Source organism: Ambystoma mexicanum, chromosome 3p (genome assembly GCF_040938575.1).
Source record: "Ambystoma mexicanum isolate Mex_15411 chromosome 3p, UKY_AmexF1_1, whole genome shotgun sequence".
Taxonomy (NCBI): domain Eukaryota; kingdom Metazoa; phylum Chordata; class Amphibia; order Caudata; family Ambystomatidae; genus Ambystoma; species Ambystoma mexicanum.
Window position 1 is genome coordinate 890926785 of NC_090925.1, and position 22836 is coordinate 890949620.

General features: G+C 46.6%; 1 protein-coding gene across 4 annotated transcripts in view; it reads right to left on the reverse strand.

Moving 5' to 3' along the window:
• CHD6 (chromodomain helicase DNA binding protein 6) overlaps positions 1–22836 on the reverse strand; it is a 2307824-nt gene that overhangs the window by 577395 nt on the left and 1707593 nt on the right. For all 4 annotated transcript variants that reach the window (XM_069652122.1, XM_069652123.1, XM_069652121.1 and 1 more), the window contains exon 29: positions 10615–10823. In XM_069652122.1, coding sequence (XP_069508223.1) covers positions 10615–10823 — 209 coding nt within the window. The remainder of the gene's footprint in view (positions 1–10614; positions 10824–22836) is intronic.

Genomic DNA, 22836 nt, shown 5'->3' on the forward strand with positions numbered 1-22836 from the left:
CACGAGGGTAGTGGGGCCTACTTAGGCAAGCCCCCCCACCCCCAACGCCTCGTGTAAGGATGAGAAAACCCTGTGTTGGGACAGGGCTAACGGTTACACCCTCCCAATATTTTGTGCAGTAGGACCCCCAGCCGGCCCATAGAGCTGGGGGTGCCCCAACAGCACTTTAAGATAAGTAGCAGCACCCTCTAGATGGATGGGGATGCAGATTTATACTCTTGCATCAAATCAATAATGACAACTCGATAGTTTGGCAAAGGGAGTCTGTTTAATGACGAGTACAAAAAACAGGTTTAATGAATATCAGCAATCTTCCTTCTCGCTTCAACTCTACTTAACTTAATAAAAAACACATCATTTATACTAAAAACCTGTCATCACTGATGTGTAACGCTTAAAATCTGGCATGCAATTCTATTGGTTTTAGGAAGGTAACTTTAATATAGGTGCTATATCTGTATATGGTAACCAAGTGAGGGGAGTGGATAAACAGTGTCAGGTGGGGCATCTAAGCCCTTCCTTCTAAATGGCTACTGTAGACGTCACTAAAAGTACAACGTCCCATTGGTTCTACTAACTATAGGACCCTAGACCACTAGGATTGGGTTGGCATCAACCCCACTCATACTTTTCCACTAGCTAAGCAGCATTCAGAATAGACGGCCAGGTGCAGGGAGTTTGTCTGCACCCCCAGCCTCCCTCCAATTATTGCAACAATCAATCATCACTTCAGTGGTCATGTGTCAATTATTTCTTTGTATTTTGGCCTCGAGACTGCTTCTTGGTCTGGAAAAGTTAAGGCGTCTGGGCATGGCACAAGTCCATGCGTAGGTGTGAAAGTTTCATCCCTTCTGCTTGCTCGGTCACGTGATTTCGACACCGTGAAATTGTCTTATTCTTCATGCAATTTGTGTATTTGATTTAATTCTGCCAGCCATCTGCGGCTTATCTTGACCTTTCTGAAAAGGATACTCTGTTCTTCTCTTCATTAATTGTATCCACTGTGGGTCTATTTAAGCTGATACGACCTTGTCCTTTTGGCACGATTTGCCTTCGTCTGAGTTTCTTGTTATCCTTAATTCTCGATTTTCCTGCAGCAAAGCTCTCCTCTTGAGACCTCTAGTAACCTTTCGTTGATTCTGCTCTTGTGCATAGTGGAAGTATACTTGTATAAAGTGCTCTTTTTGAGGTAGATAGGTATAGGTGGCGCTTGCCGCAATCCATCTCATTACTGAGCTTAAGCAAGCCTCATGAATTCTTGCTTATTGCGGTTCCTTGCATATGTACACGTGTAAACTGGCTGAATATCCTCATCATGCACATGGCATAAGTTTTACATTTGACATCAATTATTTCACTTTAGATTCAGGATGTCACTTATCCATGGTGTTTCGTCTCTGTTCATCATTCACAGATCGTCATATCTTCTATATTGAGTCAGTCCGGGTTCTTGTGACGTCACCATTCGTCTTCTTTTAGTATCTTCTTGGCTTCTTCAGGTATTGCATTTTGGCAATCATCATTCTGTCTCATTTGTCGATCTGGTTTTCTTAATGGGTACCTCACTGTCCAGGTTTTCTTAGGTGTCGGTACTTAAATAGGTGCTGTCAGTGTGATAGGTACTGGACAGAGACCCACTGTGGCTCTCTGCTGGTTTATTTGCTCATCGTATGTCATATTTCAGCGTGAACGTTCCTGGTACTTCAAAATGGGCAGTTGGAGTGTGAATTGAGTGTGAATCGTGCTTGGGACCTCCTCTACAGTTTGATTCAAGTTAGTTGTTTATATATGGTTACCATAGGCCCAGGTTGGTGCCTAAATGAGTTGCATGCTCTTGACACAAATCTGCTTCAACACCCCACACCCTAAAGTCAGGCCCTTATGCACCAAGACATCTACGATTGGTCGGCAGTATTCACGCAGTCTCCCTCATACATTGAACATGGCCTCAAGGGTCAGCTTGATAACACTTAATATTCAAGGTCTAGGCCACCCAGTCAAGCGTAGGAGAATGACTACTAACATGCAGGATCTCCAAGGGGACCTAATTTTTCTCCAAGAAACACACCTTGATGCCACAGAATCAGGGAAACTCCAGCGGGGCTGGGTGGGTTCGGCGTTCCACTCTCCTCACCTTGGGAAAAGGGGGGTCTCCATCCTTATAAATAAACGGGTCCCTTTCCAGGTCCAAAATACAATAGCAGATAAAGAGGGCTGCAACCTTACGCTCATTGGGGGGGATCTCAATGTCACGCTAGACCCCTTCCCAGACCGCTGAGGCACGGCCCCCGGGGGCCCCGCCGCATTGCAGAAACAAACAACCCTCCAGGCCCTGTTGCAAAACCTTTGTTTAGTCGATCTCTGGAGAGCGTCCCACGGACAAAGTCAGGACTTCACGCACTACTCTCACCCCCACGACAGTTATTCCCATCTAGACTACTGGCTCGCCTCAGCTAACATAGCTTACTTAGTATCCGAATGCACTATTCTCCCGACCATCCTCTCAGACCACGCACCGATTCTCCTCCGCATAACTTTCCAAGACACACCACGCAGACCCCTCCGCCCCCAAATGGAGATTAAACCAACGTATGCTCCAGTACCCAGACCTCTTGGAACATCTCGCAACAGACTTCAAACCGTTCTGGGAATCGAACCTGGTCCAAGGATACACAACCCACATGTGCTGGGACACTTTCAAAGACTACTTACGGAGGCAGTGCATATCGCGCAGGACGTGGGGGGAGGAAATAGCCCATTTTACTGTGGAACTGGCAAAAACAGAAAGGGAACACAAGCGCTCACGGGACAAACGCCTCAAACCCCAACTGAACAAGCTCCGCGCAGACATTAGGCGGATAACCGCGGATAGAGCCCAAAAGTCGTTTACCAGTTGATCCCATCTTATTACACAGAAAGTGACAAACCCTTGAGAATGATGGGCCTAGCCCTAAAACAGCGACAGGCCACACAAATTATAACCATGATTCGGGACAAAGTGGGAGAGCCGCTCACGGGGGACATCCCAATAAATACGCGGTTCGCAGAATTCTACAAAGAACTATACACTGCCCCGGGGACATCCACAACACAAGACAGACAGTTTCCTCAACTCCGTACAGATCCCACAAATTCCTCCTGATCACATACTCGCGCTAGAAGCACGCATCTCGACATTAGAAATAAATAACGCAATAGCCGCACTCGCCGCTGGGCCCACAGGATCCCTGTGGATTTTTATAAAGAGTTTAGTGAGGACATTGCCCCTTGGTTAGAAGAATTTTTCAACAAAGCAACCACCGGGGGCCGCCTCCCCCAATACATGCTCGCGGCAAACATAGTGGACTATCAAAAGGAGGGACAAGACCCTGAAGTGTGTGAATCCTATAGGCCCATCCCACTTTTGAATGCAAAGACCAAGATCTTGGCGGAGTGCATAGCCAAATGCATAAAAAACAGCCTCCCTCACATCGTACATAAAGACCAAACGGGATTCATACGCAATAGGCACTCCAGCAAAAATGTCAGAACACTACTTCATCTAATAGCGGGGAAAAGGGATCCAGAGGACTCAATCCTAGCTGTTGACGCTGAGTAAGCGTTCGACTAAGTACAGTGGGAATTCATCTTTAGAGTGCTACCGCGATATGATTTCCCCCCATAATTGGTCCAGCTTGTTAGGCTGCTCTATATTGGCCCCACGGCAGCAGTAGTGACAAACAGTGTCACGTCCCTGGCTTTTGCGCTACAGTCTGGAACGCGCTAGGGCTGCCCACTATCGCCTCTGCTATACGCTCTTTCAATAGAACCCATAACGATCAAGCTTAGGGCAGACAAGGGATGGTCAGGTATCACACAGGGGTGGGAGGAACACTGTGTATCCCTTTACGCAGATGATCTGCTGCTCTACGTAAGCAAAAGCTCCCGATCTCTCACGTACATTCGATCCTTTTTGCAGAAGTAGGCCCAATGGCGGGCTACATAAACAATTGGGGCAAATCAGAAGTCATTCCACTGCGTCCAGACATCCCTTGGGACCCGGGGGGAGTCGCCCTATTCGCCCCGACATGCACCACATCAAATACCTGGGCATTAATATTAGCGCCTCTTTAGACAACATTAGCGCCCTTGCCCTCTCCTCTTCCTCCTCACCATCTCTCCCTTGTTTCCCTACCTTTGAATTCCTCTACAAATCTTTCTCCTCTCCCCACCCTATTTCTTTCCCGATCATATAACGTCCCCCTGGCCTTCTCTCTTCCTTCTATGAAGAACTGGATCACCTCCTCTTGCTTATCTCTTCCCTCCCCCTCTCCTCTATCCGTGCTTGGTGACTTCAATCTCCATCTCCCTTCTCCCCCTCAATCCTCTCCCCTCTTCTCCATCTTTGACTCCTACCTCCTTTCCCCTCTTCCTCCCTCCTGCACTCACTTCTCTGGCTCCACCCTGGACCTCATCTTCAATTCTTCCTACCCATCTTCCCCTGTCTCTACTCTTCCTATCTAACTCTCTGATCATGCCTTACTCTCTTTCTCCTTTTCTCCACTCCCACACTCCACCGCACTTAACCCCTCCCCTCCAACCTACTCACGGTGCGATTTCCGCAACTTTGACCCCTCCCGATTTACTGACACTTGCTCTTCTTTCTTTCCAGCTCCCCAAGACTTCTCCTTATCATCTGCGAATGATGCTCTATCCTCCCTCTCCTCTGCTATCTCCTCCTCCCATGACAGACTCTACCCACTTTCTCTTTTCCGCCCAACCCGGAAACCCTCTCAACCTTGGCTTACTCCTCAACTCCTCTCCATGCGACGCTTTCTCCCTCGTCTCGAGAGACTCTCACTCAAAACTCCCTTGCTTTCTAACCAAACCTCTTCTCTTACCACGCACTCTACGACTCTTGTCTTGCCTCGGCTAAATCCTCTTACTTCTCTAACCTACTCCAATCTCAAGCCACTCGCTCTCGCCGTATCTTCCAAACACTCTCTCGACTTCTCTCTTCCCCCACTCCTGATCGATCCCTCCAATTCTACACTCTCCCCTTCTGATTTCGCCAACTTCTTTTCCTCTAAGATTCTTACCCTTCGTCAAAAAATCCACACCCCCCCTGACTTCACTTCTACTCCTCCCCCCCCTCCCTCCCTCATCCTACATGTCCATCTTCTCTCCGGTCTCCCCTTCTGAAGTCTCCACCCTACTATCCAAAGCCCACCCCACTTCTGCCCCATCTGACCCTCTTCCTTCCATTCTCATCCCTAAGATTTACCCTCTTCTTATCCCCTACCTCACCTCCTTCTTCAACATTTGTCTCTCCTCAGCTACTTTTCCCTCTGCTTTCAAGCATGCTACGATCGTCCCTATCCTGAAGAAACCTTCTGCTGATCCTCTTCTCACCTCTAACTTCAGACCCATCTCTCTTCTCCCATTCCTCTCCAAGCTTCTCGAGTGCCTTGCCTACTCTCAGCTCTCATCCTTTGTTACTAACTCCTCTCGCCTACCACCCTATCAATCAGGCTTCCGTCCCAAACATTCCACAGAAACTGCTCTCACCTCTATTCTCAACTCCCTTCTCTCTGCTCGCCACGCCAAACAATCCTCTATCCTTATTCTCCTCGACCTCTCTGCAGCCTTTGACACTGTCGATAATCCCATCCTCTTTCATACTCTTTCTTCCTTTGGTTTCAAAGGCTCTATCCTCAACTGGCTATCCTCTTACCTCTCTCCCAGCTCCTTTACTGTCTCCTGGGTCGGTACTTGGTCCTTTCCTCTTCTCTCTTTACAACTCCCTCATTGCCCCTGTTATCTCCTCGTTGGCTTCTCCCACCACTTTTATGCCGACACTCAACTCTTTCTCTCTTTCTCCTCCTTCTCATCTGACCTTCACCAAAAACTCTCCTCCTGCCTTACTGCCATTAAGAACTGGATGTCTTCCCGATTTCTCTCTCTTAACACGGACAAAACCGAAGTTGTATTCTTTCCCTCTAACTCTCTTCCCCCTCCCACTCCTCCCCCATTCAATCACTTTCCTCCCTCCAATCTTCCTATCTCTCTTCAAGCACATAATTTAGGGGTTCTCTTTGACTCCTCTCTCTCCTTCTCCCAAGCAATTTCCCTCACTTCCCGCACCCGTCGCTACCACCTCTTCAATAGTCGCAAAATCAGTCCTTCTCTCACTTTCCGCACTACTAAACTCTTAATCTCCTCCCTCATCTTATCCCGCCTCTTCTACTGCTCCTCCCTACTCTTTGGATTTCCTACATCTCATCTTGCCCCTCTTAAATCCATCTACCACTCTGCTGTTCGTACCCTCTGTCTACTTACCACCCGTGACTCCATCTCTACCGCTCTCACTTCCCTTGGCTGGCTTCCTTTTCACTCCCAACTTAAATTTCAATTTCTCTGCTTTGTCTTTAAATCGCTCCATGGTTTTGCTCCCCCTTATCTCTCCTCCCTTCTCTCCTTCTGCTCTCCCTCCCGTTCCCTTCGGTCAGCTGACCATTTCCTTCTCACTGTACCTCCCTCCTGCTGTACCTCCTCCCGTTTCCGCTCCTTCCAACTCCTAGCACCTCTACACTGGAACTCCCTTCCTCTTGCTATCTGCTCTACCCCCACCTTCACCTCATTCTGCTCTTCCCTTAAATCTCTCCTCCTCCATTCTCCTCCCTGAAGCACCTCACCCCCTATTGCTTCCTCCCTCCCCTCCCTATTCTTTCCCCTATCTCCCCCTTCTCACCCTGCCCCTTCACTCCTCCTACCATTCTTCGCCACTCCCCTCCTATCCACTCCCTCTCCCCTTCCCCCTGCCCTCCTCCTACCATTCTTCACCACTCCCCTCCTATCCACTCCCTCTCCCCTTGACAACCTATCCCCCTCAGTTAATTGCTCTTTTCACTATTTTGTTGATTGATTCATAATGTATTTGCTTCAACTGTTATATTGTTTATGTATTATGTTGTTCAATTGTACAGCACTTTGGCATAAGGCGCTTAATAAATCAATAAATACAAATACAAACTACCCGAAGAAAATAGTAGGAATTTGCCAAGACGCAAGAGATGGGACACATTAACCCTTTCCCTGACCGGTCGAATAAACACCCTGAAAATGAATGCTTTCCCCAAGCTCACATATATCGCTACGATGATCCCGGCGGCCCTGAACCCTGACTCAATTAAGGAATTAGACCAAGCAATAGCCAAGTTCATCTGGAGAGGGAAGAAGGCGAGAGCCCTCCTAAAAAGTCCTTCAAGCCGTCAAAGCAAAAGGCGGCCTAGCAGCCCCCTCCCTAAAGGCCTACCACCAAGCAGCTCAGGTATGCTGGATCAAGCGATGGCTGGACACGTTTGAAGATTCCAGCTGGAGGCATATGTAGGTTGGGCTAATGAAGCCTCTCAACCCAATAGAGATCATGGTCATCCCCCCACGCAAGCTCCCCAAACCTCTCAGGAAACACCCAATTATTGGGCCCACTATTACCCAATGGCACAAGCTTAGGGCAGCACTAGGGATCCAAACCAGACACACACCGCCCTGGTACAGCATCTGGGCAATCCTCTCCTATGGACATAACCATAAAATCCACTACAAGAAAGACACATATTGGCACAACCTCAGTGTAATAGACATAACCGATGCAGGACAGCTACAACCGTTCCATGAAGCGTGCACCAAACTGGGTCTCAACAATGGAGACTAGCTTACATACCACACCCTCTTCACCACTATTCGGCGGCACACGGCACAAACCCTTCACCCGCCGACCCCAGCGAGGCGGAGATGGAGCAGCACTTAAACGCATCCCCACAATTACGCACATTCTATCAAATGGCGATACCGGTGAACATAGGGAGGAATCATTCACTAGCACAATCTTGGTCAGAAGACCTTGGGACCCGTATCGAGACCACTGATATCCTTGAATACTTCGCAGCCATCCGTCTAGTATCCACAAACATCAAAAATAGAGGGATGCAATATAAAATCATACAAAGGTTGTACTTCACCCCTACAATACTACATCAGATGGGGATTGCACAATCCAACAGATGCTGGAGGGAATGCGACTCCCTGGGTTCAATGGGCCACATACTCTGGCACTGCCCCAAGATCACACTATTCTGGCAGGAGGTCCAAGGACAGATTGGAGACATCGATGGGGCCAAGGACACATTCACACCTGGAGCTATGCTTATGGGGGCAGATGCCGATGGATGGCATGAGGATCCCCTAACCCGCAAACTAATTGGCATAATTATATTCACAGACAGAAAACTGTTGATCATTCACTGGAATGCTAAGGCCCCCCCCCGCAAACCGGGCGGATGACACTCCTAGCAAAAACATTTAGATATGAACTGGCGGCTATGGTGAGAAAGCAGACATACAACCCTGCTAAGGTGACAAAATTCAGCAAACTAACAGACAAGTACATATAAGAGGCGGACAAGGCGCTGTAGTAACTCCGAACATCTCCGGGCAAGACACTTACGTCTGCACAAGTGCCAACGATAACTAAAGGACGGGGTTAACTGAGCACCTCACTCCCGCTCGGGAGTCATAGATTAAGAGTAACCTAAGCCGTAATACCCGAGGGTTTGGGCGTATAACCAAATGAAATAAAAAATAAGAGTGCAACTCTCAGGTTTGGGGGGAGGGAGGTTTTGGGGGTGTTCTGGTTCTTATAATTTTATGGGTTTGACTGCTTATAAGCAGGTCTAAGAGTGTGTAGAGGGTATCAGAGCACAGACCTAGCGGGGATGGAGGGGCGCAGGCCTATAGTGGAGCAGTGACCAGAATGAACTTTGGCGGAATGTACCTTGAACTGCAATTATCCACAACTGTTGAAGCAGCAATGTAATTGTCTTTGATATCTTGAACACCGTAACATGTTTATGAAATGCCAATAAAAAGATATTTAAAAAAAAAACTTGCTGGAAGCCATGTAGACCATGGGAGAAGGACACACGATAGACGCTTCCACCATTGCAGCTTGTGTGGAGAAACCATTATCAGAGACACCGAAACATCTATTCACAACCTGTGCTAATGTCAAGGCATTAAAGCAAAAAAAAATGTAGCAAATGTTTCTATAAGACAGAGAGAATCAATACAGAAGCCTTTTGCGGTAGATATATGAATGGCGATTGATTGAGTTTAATTTTATTAATTGTGATGTTTCGGAATGAAATTAAGGAAATGTTATTTAATAAAACATTGGTTAAATGACACAAAATCGTTATTTTTATATGCATTTCAATTTGAATAATGAATTGCGTTTTTTGTTCTGTCTTTCTTCTTGGCCTTAAGAAATGTAAGTAACCTGTTGACTTAAGTGTATTAAGTTAACTGAATATGTATTATGAATCAAATGAGAAAATGTATTTATTTTGTCTTCAAGAAAGTTAATGCCCAAAACCAATGTATGAAGGTGGATTTTCCAATGTTCTGACATCATTAACGATTAAATTGTTTTAGCAATAAGACATCTAAACTCAAACAAATGCGTTTTCAATTGTAAAGTCTGCACTAGGAATTAGTTAAAGCAATTGTGGGTTGCAGAAAAGTCGCAGATTTTCTCTGTAAAAGTTCATGCAACTAAGCAGGAGGGGGGAGTGTGAGATGGCGTTTTTTGCTACTCCCAAGTAAGTAAATAAATAAATCATGAAAATCACTGACTCATTTAACCAAACAGAACAAAGCTCAGTCATATGCCTGAAAAATGTGAACATGAGTGAACACATACCACCATTGAAGAAGATGGAGAAAAAAAAACTATATACTCAAAACAGAATTCCAAGAAGGTAAAACAATGTAAGATCTTTGGGTACCCCCATCTCCCAAAACGGCAATGTAAATTAATTCCCCTCTCTGAGTAAGAGATTGTCAAAATAAGAAAAACCTTAGAACGAAAAACATCTGGGTCACTGCGTCTTTCAAGATGTATAAGAAGAAGCAAATTAGGAGTACTCTTAACATTGACAGAAATAAAAGCCCATAAAAAGTGTAAGTCAACTACCAGACACATATGAGGTTAATACTACAGTGATACACATGGCTCAGAAAAATCAAAATGTTTGCGTTAGCTTGCAACCAATATCCTTAATGAAAATTCACACCAAACTAATAGTTCATATAGTGCAGTAAGTAATCAGGAGCATTAGAGACCCAGAATAAGTGGCTCAGCAGACCGCCTGCAAAGGGTTGTGCACATGATCTAAGAAGCAGACTCCATGGACAAATTCTATCTCCGACTGCTGAAGGCTGAGGAAGATTGACAGGTTGGAGTGGCCCCATTGGCATGGGTCTCTGCTCAAATGTGTTAACCCATATTCATTTAGAGAGACTAAACTGTATCTGCCAACACATGAGGACAATCAAAGGCCTACTTTTTTTAATCTATGAAAATACCGAGCCCAATACATTCATTTCAACCTGCCCCTTCTAAACCTCAACCACGAAATTTAGATTTTTTTGGCCAAATCAGTGAGAAAAAACATTCAGATTCTCTAGAAATGATCACTATGTAGTTCAACAGTAAGGGCAAATAGTGGTATAGTAATATTTAATGACCGTAGAAAGCACTCATTTCATTACAGTCTGTTTGATTGAGTTTCTCACCATCATCTTTTCGCAGAGGGAGACGGCAGACATTTCTACACATGGCCACAAAGCTGTGAAAGTAATTTTCTATGCTCTCGTCAGTCTTCTTCTCCAACCGGGAAATTGCACGAAACTGCGTCCAATCAAAACACTTCTTCTCCTGTTCAAAGACAACTCCAAATGAGGAAACTGTTCTGTAGAAATCGGCTTGCTCCCTTCTTGTCCACCTTAAAAAATGATGAAAGTGGAAATATTTTGGTAAAAGCAAGCTAAATGCACATGGAGTTAAAGAAAAAGCAAGAGAAGAATGCAGAAACATTGTGCCAAACATCATTTAAGTCCTCTAATAACGCCAAGAAAAGAATGCAGCAGTTAAGATGTCACATATTCAGCCTCACCTTTATTGATATCACGCATCAAATATGAATGAATATCTTAAAGTGATGTTGGAAATGCTCGTAAAAAACAATGGAACCCAAACAATAGATGAAATTACCATCTTTACACAAACATACCAGAAATGTAGAAAATCGTTTAATTTTGTTATGCTCCTTGTAGAATGACTGGACTCAGCAAATACCTGATTTTCATCATATTTAATTTTAGAAAATGTATGATATGATAGTTTATTTATATAGCGCCTATACACAATGTGTTTCAAAGCGTATGCTATAGTTTACATTTGCAATAGAGAAATGTTTTTGGAAGATTTCTCTTGTAGTCAGAAGTAAAATATTTACTTTTTGGTGAGACAATGTGTATGCTTTCTGGCCCATTCCTGACCATGGAACGTGACTGGTTCAAGAGGGCCACGTGTTCGGCCAGCATCGCTCTAAAGGGACCTGTGTGTTCTGTGTGTATGAATGAATGTGACCTGAAAGACCCACACAATTCCAGTACAAAGGCAAATACCCTCGAGGAAATGACCCCGAAGAAAAAGTCGTCTTCTTACGAAAACACTAAACAAAATAAAATACACTGTGCAGTTGAATTTTGTGAAGTAGGGTACATCATTTCTTCTGAGGCAAGAACTGATTTGGGTCCAGGATAGGAGGAACACATATGTCCAAGGCAAAGATAATGTGAAAGTAGAATTATAGTCTTCGTATCTTATCTGAAAAGTCATCGCAACTCCTTTGTCTAACTTGAAGATGCCCTGAACGAGGAGACATTTATAAAAGCTTGCTGTCAGAACATTATACAGCTGACTCTGTGTCCCCCCGATGCATATTGCTTACCGGTAGGGACAGATTGCTTATTTAATGGCAGAAATGTGGGACAATGCATGACATCAAAAAACTTTATGGCTCAGTACAGTGTTCCTTTTCTCAGCGGAGTCCAACATGCGAAAGGCTTGGTAAATGTAAGTCCAGCTGCAAGGGGACAAGACCAGGGAGCATTTATGCTGCCCATGCCTCAATCCGACAGCAGCATTCACCAAACAATCTAGAAACAGGATTCCAACATGTGTCCATGAATCTATTGACCGAAATAGACACCAAAAGGCTCAAACTAAAATTAACTTCTGTTGTTTAGTCACTGTCAAACACCACAGACATTTCAATAAGTGCCATAGTTTATAGTTTAGGTGCCATACTATACAACGTGTGGTAGTATACATGCAATAAAATGAGTGAATGTATCTTGCTGGGGCTACTCCATAGTGTTACAAACTTCAATAGTAGGGGCTATTTGACGCATATCTTAGGAGGTGTCTAGTAGGCCCAGAGTTCTTAGAAAGTTGGGGCATGTATAGTCCGTGATGATTGTCTTTACATATTCTAAGAAACCATTCAATTTTTAGAAAAAGCGTGCTAATATTATTTAATGCAAATGTCATCTTTTCACAAATCAGGCAAGTCCACATCCTAATCATCCAGTCCTCTCCCGTATGTATTCTGGCTGACTTCCAGAACGTGGCTAAAGTGATTCTAACAACTAAAAGCATCAACTGTAGTATAGAACACAAGCCTTTACCAACTCGTATAGGGTTGGTTTCAATGAGACACAATAAGCATGCCAACGGGGTGCTGGGAAAACTGAGGCAAAATGTGTGCATTATTAATCCAAAGTGAATGTTCAATCAGGCTGCTTTTGTTTAAAGTTGCATGTTGCAATTGGAAAGATTTTATAACGATGGATGCAGGGATTGAAATTGCTCAGAGGTATTTGTGGCCTGCACCTAGAAGAGCGTGGCTAGCTTGACATCAACAGTTACTAGGTGCTATTTTTGACTTCTGGTGCCATTGAAAGATTTCTATGTTACATTAACTCTCTGTGTTTTGAATTGTTTATGAATAAGCATTCCGAGACATCTAAAATACAAATCGACAAATGTATAGTTGGCATTATATTACAGTCTGATTTGTGGCACGCTATGCATCTGTGAACGTTTACATTTTCATAAGGCACACACCTAGACCGTTCTCAAAGAAGTGCTGTACAAGCTATAAGCATATTTATGGAGGCAAATGCTAATTAAGTAGGATCCATGGACGATATTTGGAGACAAGCAGGCTCCTTTTTTAATGGTCTGTCTTAATTGCTAGATAGATATTTCTGATTGGCTTGGTGTCCTGAAAACTGTCTAAAATGAAGCCATAATTGCCTGGCTCTTTTTGCTGGGTCCTCCTGTTGACCCTGAACTGCACATATTTGAAAAGCAGCAGATTGCAGGTTGTTAGGTCTCCTTCTGGCCATATGCAAGATCAGAGTAGTCCCAGAGAGGTGCAAAATACACACAAACAACCTAGCCATTTATGCCACAAAGACCTCAGACATGGTATTGGGATTGGGATTCGAGCTGGAACTACTTGTTTGGGCATTCCAGGCTCAAACCTGCCATGCTGACATGTAATGACCACTGGCAAGGCCACAGCAGGTGACTTGGGGAGGCTTTGGCACGACCTAAGAATATGGCATGCCCAGTGGCCACAATGGGAACGACGTTAGGCTAGGGGAGAAAAGTGGTAGTTTAAATGCTGGCCAAATGGACGTCATTTCTAAAAAGAATGATATAAGAATCATGTCCATCAAATAAGATATTTTCCAGCTTTTTCAGGCACTTATTTAAATGTAAATGGCCAAAATATAGGAGATATGTTCTGCCCGGGGCAGCCCCTTTCCGTAGCTGGATTAGCTCTCCATTGAAAAATAATATTTTCTTTTTAAACACTCTTTATTGGCATTTTAATATAACAATTCCGCAACTATCCCTCCTCCCTCCCCAACCTCACAAATCGATCCCTCCCACAAGTTGTCAAAACTTAACAGTAAATCCCCTTCCCCCTCTCTAATCCTTCCCCCCCCTCCCACTACCCTCATCCCGTAAAAGACCTCCTTCCTCCAGTGGTCACAGCAGTCCAGCACAAATGTTCACAGTTCGGTGAGATTAGGGCCAATCCATCTGCTACCCCATCTCCGAGCTCCCCCCCTCCCTCGTCACGACTTCTCCCCTGCATATGTTACTTCACGGTGGGCGCAGGTCATTATCCTTTGCAAGGTCATTCAGCAATTTGGACCAGTGGACCGTTATCTCCCCCGCCTTCATATTCTGCAGAACCGTCAACTCCGATAAGCCCCATCTTTGTACATCCTTCCTCCATAACTGGATTGTCAGAACCAGGGGCGACTTCCACGCACTCGCCAATTGGCGTTTTGCCAATATAAGTAGAAACCGTCCCATTCTGTTCCGCAACTTGTTACGTTTCCCCACCGGTAGGTTCCCCCACAAAAAAATCTCCGGATGCCGCTCCCAATAACTCATTCACTCCCTTAAGCACCTCGTCCCAGTACTCTATTATTGCCCCGCACTCCCACACCATATGCCAGAACCCCGCCTCCTTTGACCCACATCTGGGGCAATCACCCGGATGTTCCCCGTTCATCGCCTTGAGCGCCAATGGGGTAACATATACCCTATGCAAAATGTTAAATTGAACCAGCTGGAAGCGGGCGTTCCTCAAGGATTTCCGGATCAAGTCCCAGACCCGCTCCCACTCCTCACTCAATATCGAGCGCCCCATATCTACTTCCCATTTCTCCTTGACTTTCAGCTCCCTCTCTGCTGTCCTCCCTCCAAGAGCCTTATATACCCGCGAGATACGCCCCCTCCCCCCACCCGATCAAGTAATACTCGGAGCACCGGGCATGATTCCGGCTCCTCAGGGATCCCCTCCCATAACTCTGCCATCCTCCGAACCACCTCCCAATATGCCAGAAAAACTCCCTGTGGCAAGTCAAACTTATCACACCACTCCCTGCAGGTAAGGAGCTGTCCTCCCTCGAAAAAGTCCCCCACCTTTTCGCATCCTTTCTCCCTTAATCTTCGTATCCCCACCCTCCCAATTGCCTGACAGAGTTTCTGGTCAGCCCCCCATGGGAGATTACTTTCATAACGGCCCTTAACCCCTTTACCGCCCACGTACTTCCTCCATGTCTTCCTTACTGCTTCAAAGACCACCAACGTCCCCACATTGCCCAGTGGGTACCACACAAGCTCCACCGGCCTACACCCCCGCTGAAGGGCCCCACCAGTGTTCCCAGGAGTTCCGCCTCCGGTTGATCCCACACCAGCACCGATTGTAATTGTGCCGCCACAAAGTACTTTTCGTAGTCCGGAAGGCCCAATCCCCCCCACTCATCCCTCGGTCTCTGCAAAGTTTGCAGGGACATCCGTCTCCTCCCCGAGTCCCACGTCAATTCCCTGATCTTGACATCCAACATTTTAAAAAACACCTTCTTTGCCACGTACGGTATATTCGTAAAGAAATAGAGCAACCGCGGCAGGATTACCATTTTGCATAATGCCACCTTCCAGAACTGGATGGAGTCCCCTATTTTGGATAGTGCCCCCCCCCAGTATTGTGTACAAACATGTCCACTACTTCATGAAACACCCACACCCCCAGTTATCGGAAGGATTCAGTCTCCCATCTTATCCCCAGCTCTGGTAGTTCCTCCACTGGACATTCCCGTAGCCCTCCCAACGGAAACAAAACCGATTTCTCTGGATTTATACGGAACCCCGACATAGCTCTAAAATTACGCAGTATTTCTAAAAGGTCCGGGAGAAATAACCTGGGATCCCCTACGTACAATAACAAGTCATCCGCGTATAGGGATACAAAATGCCTCTGCCCATCCACCTCTATTCCAGCCTCACCCATCTCCTACCGAAGATACGCCGCCAGTGGTTCTAAAGCAAGAGCGAACAAAATTGGGGAAGCCGCGCACCCCTGCCTAGTCCCCCTTTCCAACTCCCATGTCTCCGATACCCAATTATTAGTTTTCACCATCGCAAGCGGTTTAGTATACAGCAAGGTCAGCCATCTACAAATGTTCTCCCCAAACCCAAACTCCCGTAACACCCGGAATAGCCACTTTCACTGCAGGGAATCAAACGCCTTCATGGCGCCAGACGACGCTATAGCCATGTCCCACTTTTGTAACTTCACCCGATCCATCACGTGATGTAGCTGGGAAATATTACCCACCGTATTCCTGCCCCCTATAAATGCACACTGATCAGGATGTACCAAATTCGGTGTAACCGCCGCCAACCTGGCCGCCAAAATCTTCCCCAGGATTTTCCCGTCTATATTTAAAAGCGAGCTGGGCCGATATGCCGTGCAATCCCTCGGATCCTTCCCCTCTTTTAGGATCACCGTGATCACTGCTTCCCTCATCGATTCTGGGAGACACCCCCACCCTGGAACACCTTCTCATATACCCTCTGTAGCTGCGGGACAAGAAGATCGGAGTTCTCCGATAGAAATCCACCGGGAGCCCGGCGCTGTGCCCCTTCTCATAGTGCGTATCGCCCATCGAATATCCTCCTCCCCTATGGGGGCCTCCAACTCCTCCCGACTATCCTCAACCACCTTCGGCAACTGGAGCATCTCCATGAGGTCCTCCACCTCCACCTCTACATATCCCCTCTCACTCTTATAGAGCCCCTTATAGTATGCCACAAAGGCCGCATTGATCTCCCTTTGCGTCCCAACTATCCCTCCGTCGTTAGATCGGACCCAAGTTACGACGCAGCTCGGGCTCTCCCTACTAATGAACCATGCTAAAAGCTTGCCGGCCTTATCCCCCTCCCCGTGGAGCCTCACATCCCGTCCGTTATCATCAAAGTGTGACAGCTCTGCCAAGGTCTTCTGGTGGAGCTCCAATGCTCGCGCCAGGGTTTCCCCCACCTCTGCCCAATCCGCTGCATCCCTATCCAGTCCCGCTACCTGGGCCTCTGTCCGCTGTAGCGTCTCTAAGAGGCGTTTCCTCATCCCGACTATCATGGCCAAGCATTTCCCCCTAATGGTCGCCCTAAAGGTGTCCCATAACATCCCCCTAGTGCCCACCGTGCCCTCGTTTAATTCAAAATACAGCACAATCTCCTCTCCAAGCTCTGCCACAAACACCCCATCTCGTAACGCCTCTTTCCACAAATGCCACCACCGCCGTGGTGGGCTTTCACTGGGCCCGCTCAACGTCATCACCAGAGGAGAATGGTCTGATAGAATGCGCCCCAAATAGGTTGTTTCCCCAAAATAATGACAATATTCCCTTCCTACTACCATATAATCTAAGCGCGAGTAGGAACCATGTACACTCGAGTAATAAGAGAAACCCCTTTCCTCCCCATGTTTCTCCCTCCAGAGTTCCACCAGATCCAGTTTGCGCATTACCTCCCGTAATGACCCCGCCATACACTTCTTTGGTCCCCCCTTGTACCTTGCCCGTCGAGCCGCTCATCCAAATGACAATTAAAGTCTCCCCCCTATAGGCTCCCATCATACGCAACACCGACATTGGGCGCATATGAGTTAACCAAACATAGTGACCTATTCTCCCATGTACCGCGTACCAGGACCGTCCTACACCCCCCATCCACCATCCCCTGCTCCAGTCTCAGCGGCACCCCCCTCGCCACCCAGATAAGAACCCCCCTCGCCTGAGTGGAGTACATTGTGCCCCGTATCTGACCCCCCCACTGTTTCTCCAACTTCCCCAACACTTCCACATTCGCATGTGTCTCCTGCAACAGGGCCACCTGTATCCCCTGCCTCTTCAAGTATTCCCCCATCCTCCTCCTCTTCCGATAGTTCCCCAGCCCTTGGACATTCCATGTCCCAATCTTCAAACTTCCCATCTTACTCATTCAATGTGTCAGAATTTTGCCCCCAAGTCAGCCCCTCTCCCTTACATATGACCCGACCCCCTCTGCCCAAAAATCATATTTTCTAACACAAAAAGCAAGCATTTTCAAGATCGTACTTTGTTGTTAGCATATAACTTCATTTTTTTTTACCACTGATATTCCCTTGTGCGTGTTCACTTGAAAGATGAAGCATAATGGCATCCAATGTTGCCAAACCACATATTTATCTTCATTCAATAATTTCCAAATACATCCAGTGAGCCTCTTATATATGTTCTGAGCTATTTGATCAGATGTGCCAGCGGTGTACCTATTAAATCTGGTTCTGTTAGTGCTTCTATTTGCATATAAAAACAGATGGCAGAACATTAATTCGAGTTCTTTTTTAGTACAAAATATACATTGTGCCGTATTGTTCAGCAGCCGCTTTCCTGCGGGCTTAATAGACTATGCTTAAAGTGCCAGGTCTGTTTTTCTCTATTGATATCTAGAGGACATTATTTCCTTGTTCTATGCCTGCATAAAAGTGGCAAGAATGTGCTAGTATGGGTTATGAAGAAATACCCTGCCTCACCCCTTTGTGGCCTGCAGTGGGATGACCAATAAGAATTAAGTTTTATTCTTTCCCTCCAACACGCTTCCCCCTCCACCTCCCCTTCCCCCCCTCCTTTCATTCTCTATCCCCCTACTAATCTCCACATCTCTGCCCGCAATCTAGGCCTCCACCTCGACTCCTCCCTCTCCTTTACCCACCACATTTCTCTTATCTCCCGCGCCTGTCGCTATCACCTCCTCAATGTCCGTAAAATCCATTCCTCCGTCACCTTCCATGCCACCAAACTCTTAATCTCTTCCCTCATCTTCTTTCGTCTATTCTACTGCTCTACTCTCCTCTTTGGCCTCCCATCTTGCTCCCCTCAAATCCATCTACCACTCTGCCATCCATACCCTTTGCCTTCTCACTCCTTACGACTCCATTTCCTCTTCACTTTCTTATCTTGGCTGGCTTCCATTCCATTCTCAACTTAAATTTAACTTCCTCTGCCTAGTTTTTACATCTCCATGAACTCACACCGCCCTACCGTTCCGCTCTCCTTTCGTTCTACGCTCCCTCTCATTCCCTCTGATCAGCCAATCTCTTCCTACTCACTGTTTCTCCGCCTCCCTGTGCCCCTTCTCGTTTCCGTTCCTTTCAGCTCCTTGCCCCCCTACACGTGAACTCTCTACCTCTTCCTATACGCTCCATTTCCTCTTACCCCTCTTTCCGCTCGCTCCTCCTTGAAATCTCATCTTCTCCATTCCCCGTCCTGACAACCCTCTTTTCTTCCCGTTTTACTTCTCTCTGACATTCCTCACTACTTCCCTCTTACTAACCTCTCCCTATCCACTTCTCCTTCTAATCCTCCCTGTAATCTCCTCTTCTTCATCCCCCGTTCGGACTTCCTCCTTACTTCCATCCCCTGCTCTTCTGCTCATTTCTCGACTTAGGTAAATTCTACATACGGTTTTTGATAGTCTGTCTCATGTTTTGCAATTATGCTTCTAGTTTATTATTTTCCAATGCATTCTTGTTGTTATAATGTAAAGTGCTTTGGCGTAAAGCGCTATATAAAATGTAATAAATACAAATACCAAGAGGGCCGGTTTCTTCTCCAAGCTAGCAGATGATGGGACGTGGGCGGTATGGGAAGAATCGCCAGGTCCCCCTCCCTTCGATCCAGTCTCAGGGCAGGGAACAGTCACATGGCAACAACTAGGGACAGAGTCCTCCTAAGGGCCACATTATATACACCTGGGAAGTGGAGACCACATGGGATGAAGGAAATCGGGCTCTACACAACCCCAAAACACAGTCCTGTCGCTTCTACTGAAATCCCTCATTCCCTTAATTCATCCCTCCAGATAGGCCGTGAGGGTCTACCCGAAAAGCAGGGTTAGGGCCTGGCCATCAAAGGGAGGACTACTCAAGCAGAGGGACTAGCCAGTCCGTAATCAGAAATGGAAGCCAACTCCAGGGGTTGGCCCACTGGCCAATCCCTACACCATGTGCCTGATGAGGCACGCTCAAGTTCCTTTTCACGAGAGAGACTAGAAGGTGGGGTTAATGACCTATAAAACCTAAGGGCCAAGTGTCAGAGGGCCAGCAGTTGGTGGTGGAGCTGGAGACTGGAGAGAAAAGGCAGGGGTTGTTTTGGAGAAGGCTGGAGAGGCAAGAGGATCTCGAATGGGAGCAAAGAAAAGGAGGTTGGAAGATAAGTTGAGAAGGCTGCACCACCCTAGAGCACAGGAGTTAGAAGAGCGAATCTGAGCACCAAATTGAGAAGCCAAGAGAACTGGAGCTGCTGGTTAGGAATGAGGGAGCGGTAGCCAAAGATATTAACGGTGGGCTGGAGAAATGTTCTATCTAAGGTGGGTGAAGAAGATGGGGTAAGTAGGACCAGTGCATAAAGGGGCGAAGAACCTTGGTAAAACCGTGGAGGGGTGTTAACGGTTGTGCCGAAAGGGGTGAATAACTTGAATATTAAAGTAGAAAAGAGGGCAGGAAGATTGTAGAGGTACTAATATAGTAGTGGGGCATTGAAGAGTGGGAAAGGGTGTAGGCAGATCATATATTGTTATAGAAAGAGAAAGAACAGGAAAGGAGATACTAAGAGCTAATAGAGAGGTTGGTGATCGGAACAGAGGAATAAGGCCAGCTGAAGTAAAGCCAGTAGAAGGATTCCAGGGAAAGGATAGGAAAGCAGGAATCTCAAGGGGCAACCTATCAAGATTAGGGGCTTCAACCCTAGATAGTAGTTTGCTACTCCCTCAGCCTTCTAAGTCCACATCCCATACACTAAAGTACAACATCTTACTCAGATGGATCAGGACTCCTGATCCATCCGATCTGTGAGGCTGAGGAGCTCTTAGTGTGAGACTGCCTCAGAGCATCGACCAAAAGGACCCCCTGGAGAAGGCAACAAACTGCAGACCTACAGGATCAAGAGTTGAAAGAGAAGATGTTGTCTCTGACAACAGTGTTTGCCTGCTGTAAGGGGCTCATGGTGACAACAGTAAAGACAGACAAGTGATCACACTTCAAGGTGTTTGTTAAACTCTAAGTGCAGAGTGGAAAAGCGCCTAACCTAAACCTAAATCTGATATGGGAGCAAGCGTCGGCCATCAAATGAAAATGAAGGCAGTGCTTGTGGCGTCTTGTTAAAGCAAAAAGCCTATGCTAAAAAAATTTTTAAAAAACGATTGCCAATTCCTTACAACTAGTTACAGAAAGAGTGTGGGATAGGATATTCAAATAAAGGAAACGGTGTACAAATAATAAGTCAGGATGTGATTGCCTTGAGGTCTCCCTTCCCCATGTTTGTTTTTAGCACGGGACAAGGTGGGACTTTGGAGCACAGCACACGCTCAAGCCTTCCCAGTTCTGTATCAGCTATCAGGTTCTTCGATGGTCAAGTCTCTTTTCAAAAAAAGTCTCTCGCCTTCGAGGCCTGATGCTCTCAAACAAACAAACGCAAAAGTTCTGTTCTACGAACACTTTGGGTGATGGCCTCACATCTGGGACCCCCCCCCTTTCTGGGCGCAGACCCCTCAAAAATTGTATTCAACAAATTCACAAGACGTTTCCCTTCTCAGTGAATTTTGGATGATAGCTTTCCACCCCTGGATCTCCCTCGTCCGGGCTTGGATCCCAATTGACAAGGGGGGGCACTTTCCTTCCCCTTGTCTGGCAATACTTCTTGCTTTCACAAATCTTAATATCTTTTTAAACAGGTTTTCGGGCTTTGGCCCTCGTTGTCGGTTTCCCTCTGCAGGGTTCACTCTCGTCGACTTTTCCGACATACAGTTCATGTACTAATTTTCACCATGTGGGATTCACTTGCCTTGGCTTTTGCAATCATCTGCAGGTCAAAGACTTTCAACAGTACAGAGGATTTGACAAGACCCCTGTATGACCACTTTGACCTTTCTTCGCCTTTTCCCAAGACCTCCTGGTTACAGTAGTCTTTACCGGTGGTTAATCACCCAGAGTTTCCTGAGTGAGCACACACGTGGTGCCAGACTCCTCTGTCACTGGTTTTCCCCCTCCTTCGTTATTCGTATCAATTTAGCCTTTGGCTACTTTTCGTTCAACACAGTTTGGTTTCTTATTGCAATTCCCCTCGACTAACCGGCTGTGATGAACCGCTTGGCTTGCTTTCTCCTTGGAGTCAATGTTGGTACCACAGAGACAAGCGTCTCTCCCCGGCTTTGAAATCAGCAAAGAGGGTCTCGTGTACCGTTGACATCTGCTGCAACACACGGCTATTGTTCGCAGACTTATTCCCTCTGCGGAGGTTTCACGTGCCTTGGCCGGAAAGGGCAAGGTCGACTCTCTCCTTGTCATCCTCTCGGTCTGCGCCGTCTTTCTCCTCCTCTTGAACTATCGTGCTGAGTTAGCTCTTACATCGTGCGGTCTGCCTTGCTCGTATTGTGATCTTGTGCTCCACCTTTAATCCCTGTGGAGAAGGGAAAGGGCTATCAGGTGTGTGCGATTCTGGTCTATTGCCTGACTTTGCTGGACTCTGGTATTGGGACACATCAAGTAAACTTCTCTGGCGTTGGTCTGTTGTCTTTCGTGTTGTGTGAAAGTATTCATGTGGAAAAAAGGGAGACAGTGTTTCGGAATATCCTACGTGGTAGGATGGGGTAAAAGGTGTTGAAAGGAGGTGGCTACCGCGTCTCGCCCGTCCGTTCGTGTCCCACTCCCCAAGGACCCCCCCCCCCCCCAATCCACATGATCCTCACTCACTGGTCCGTCCCCAGGAACTGGATCCAATAGTGATAGCGGTGTCCTAGCCACCTGGATGACAGATCCCCGGGGACTAGCTAAGGAGACATCTTCAGGTTTCTCACATTGCACCATCACGGAACCTAGGGAAAGGCAAGCCCAAAGCACTGGGAAATCAGACTTTAGGTTAAAAACCTTTGTGCACTATAGTTACCCCGGGAGGAACCACTGAAGGCTGGAGACCCATTGTGAACTCTGAGCCACCCTGCAATTTTCTATTTGTCATCCATTAGAGATCTCCTGACACTTTTTA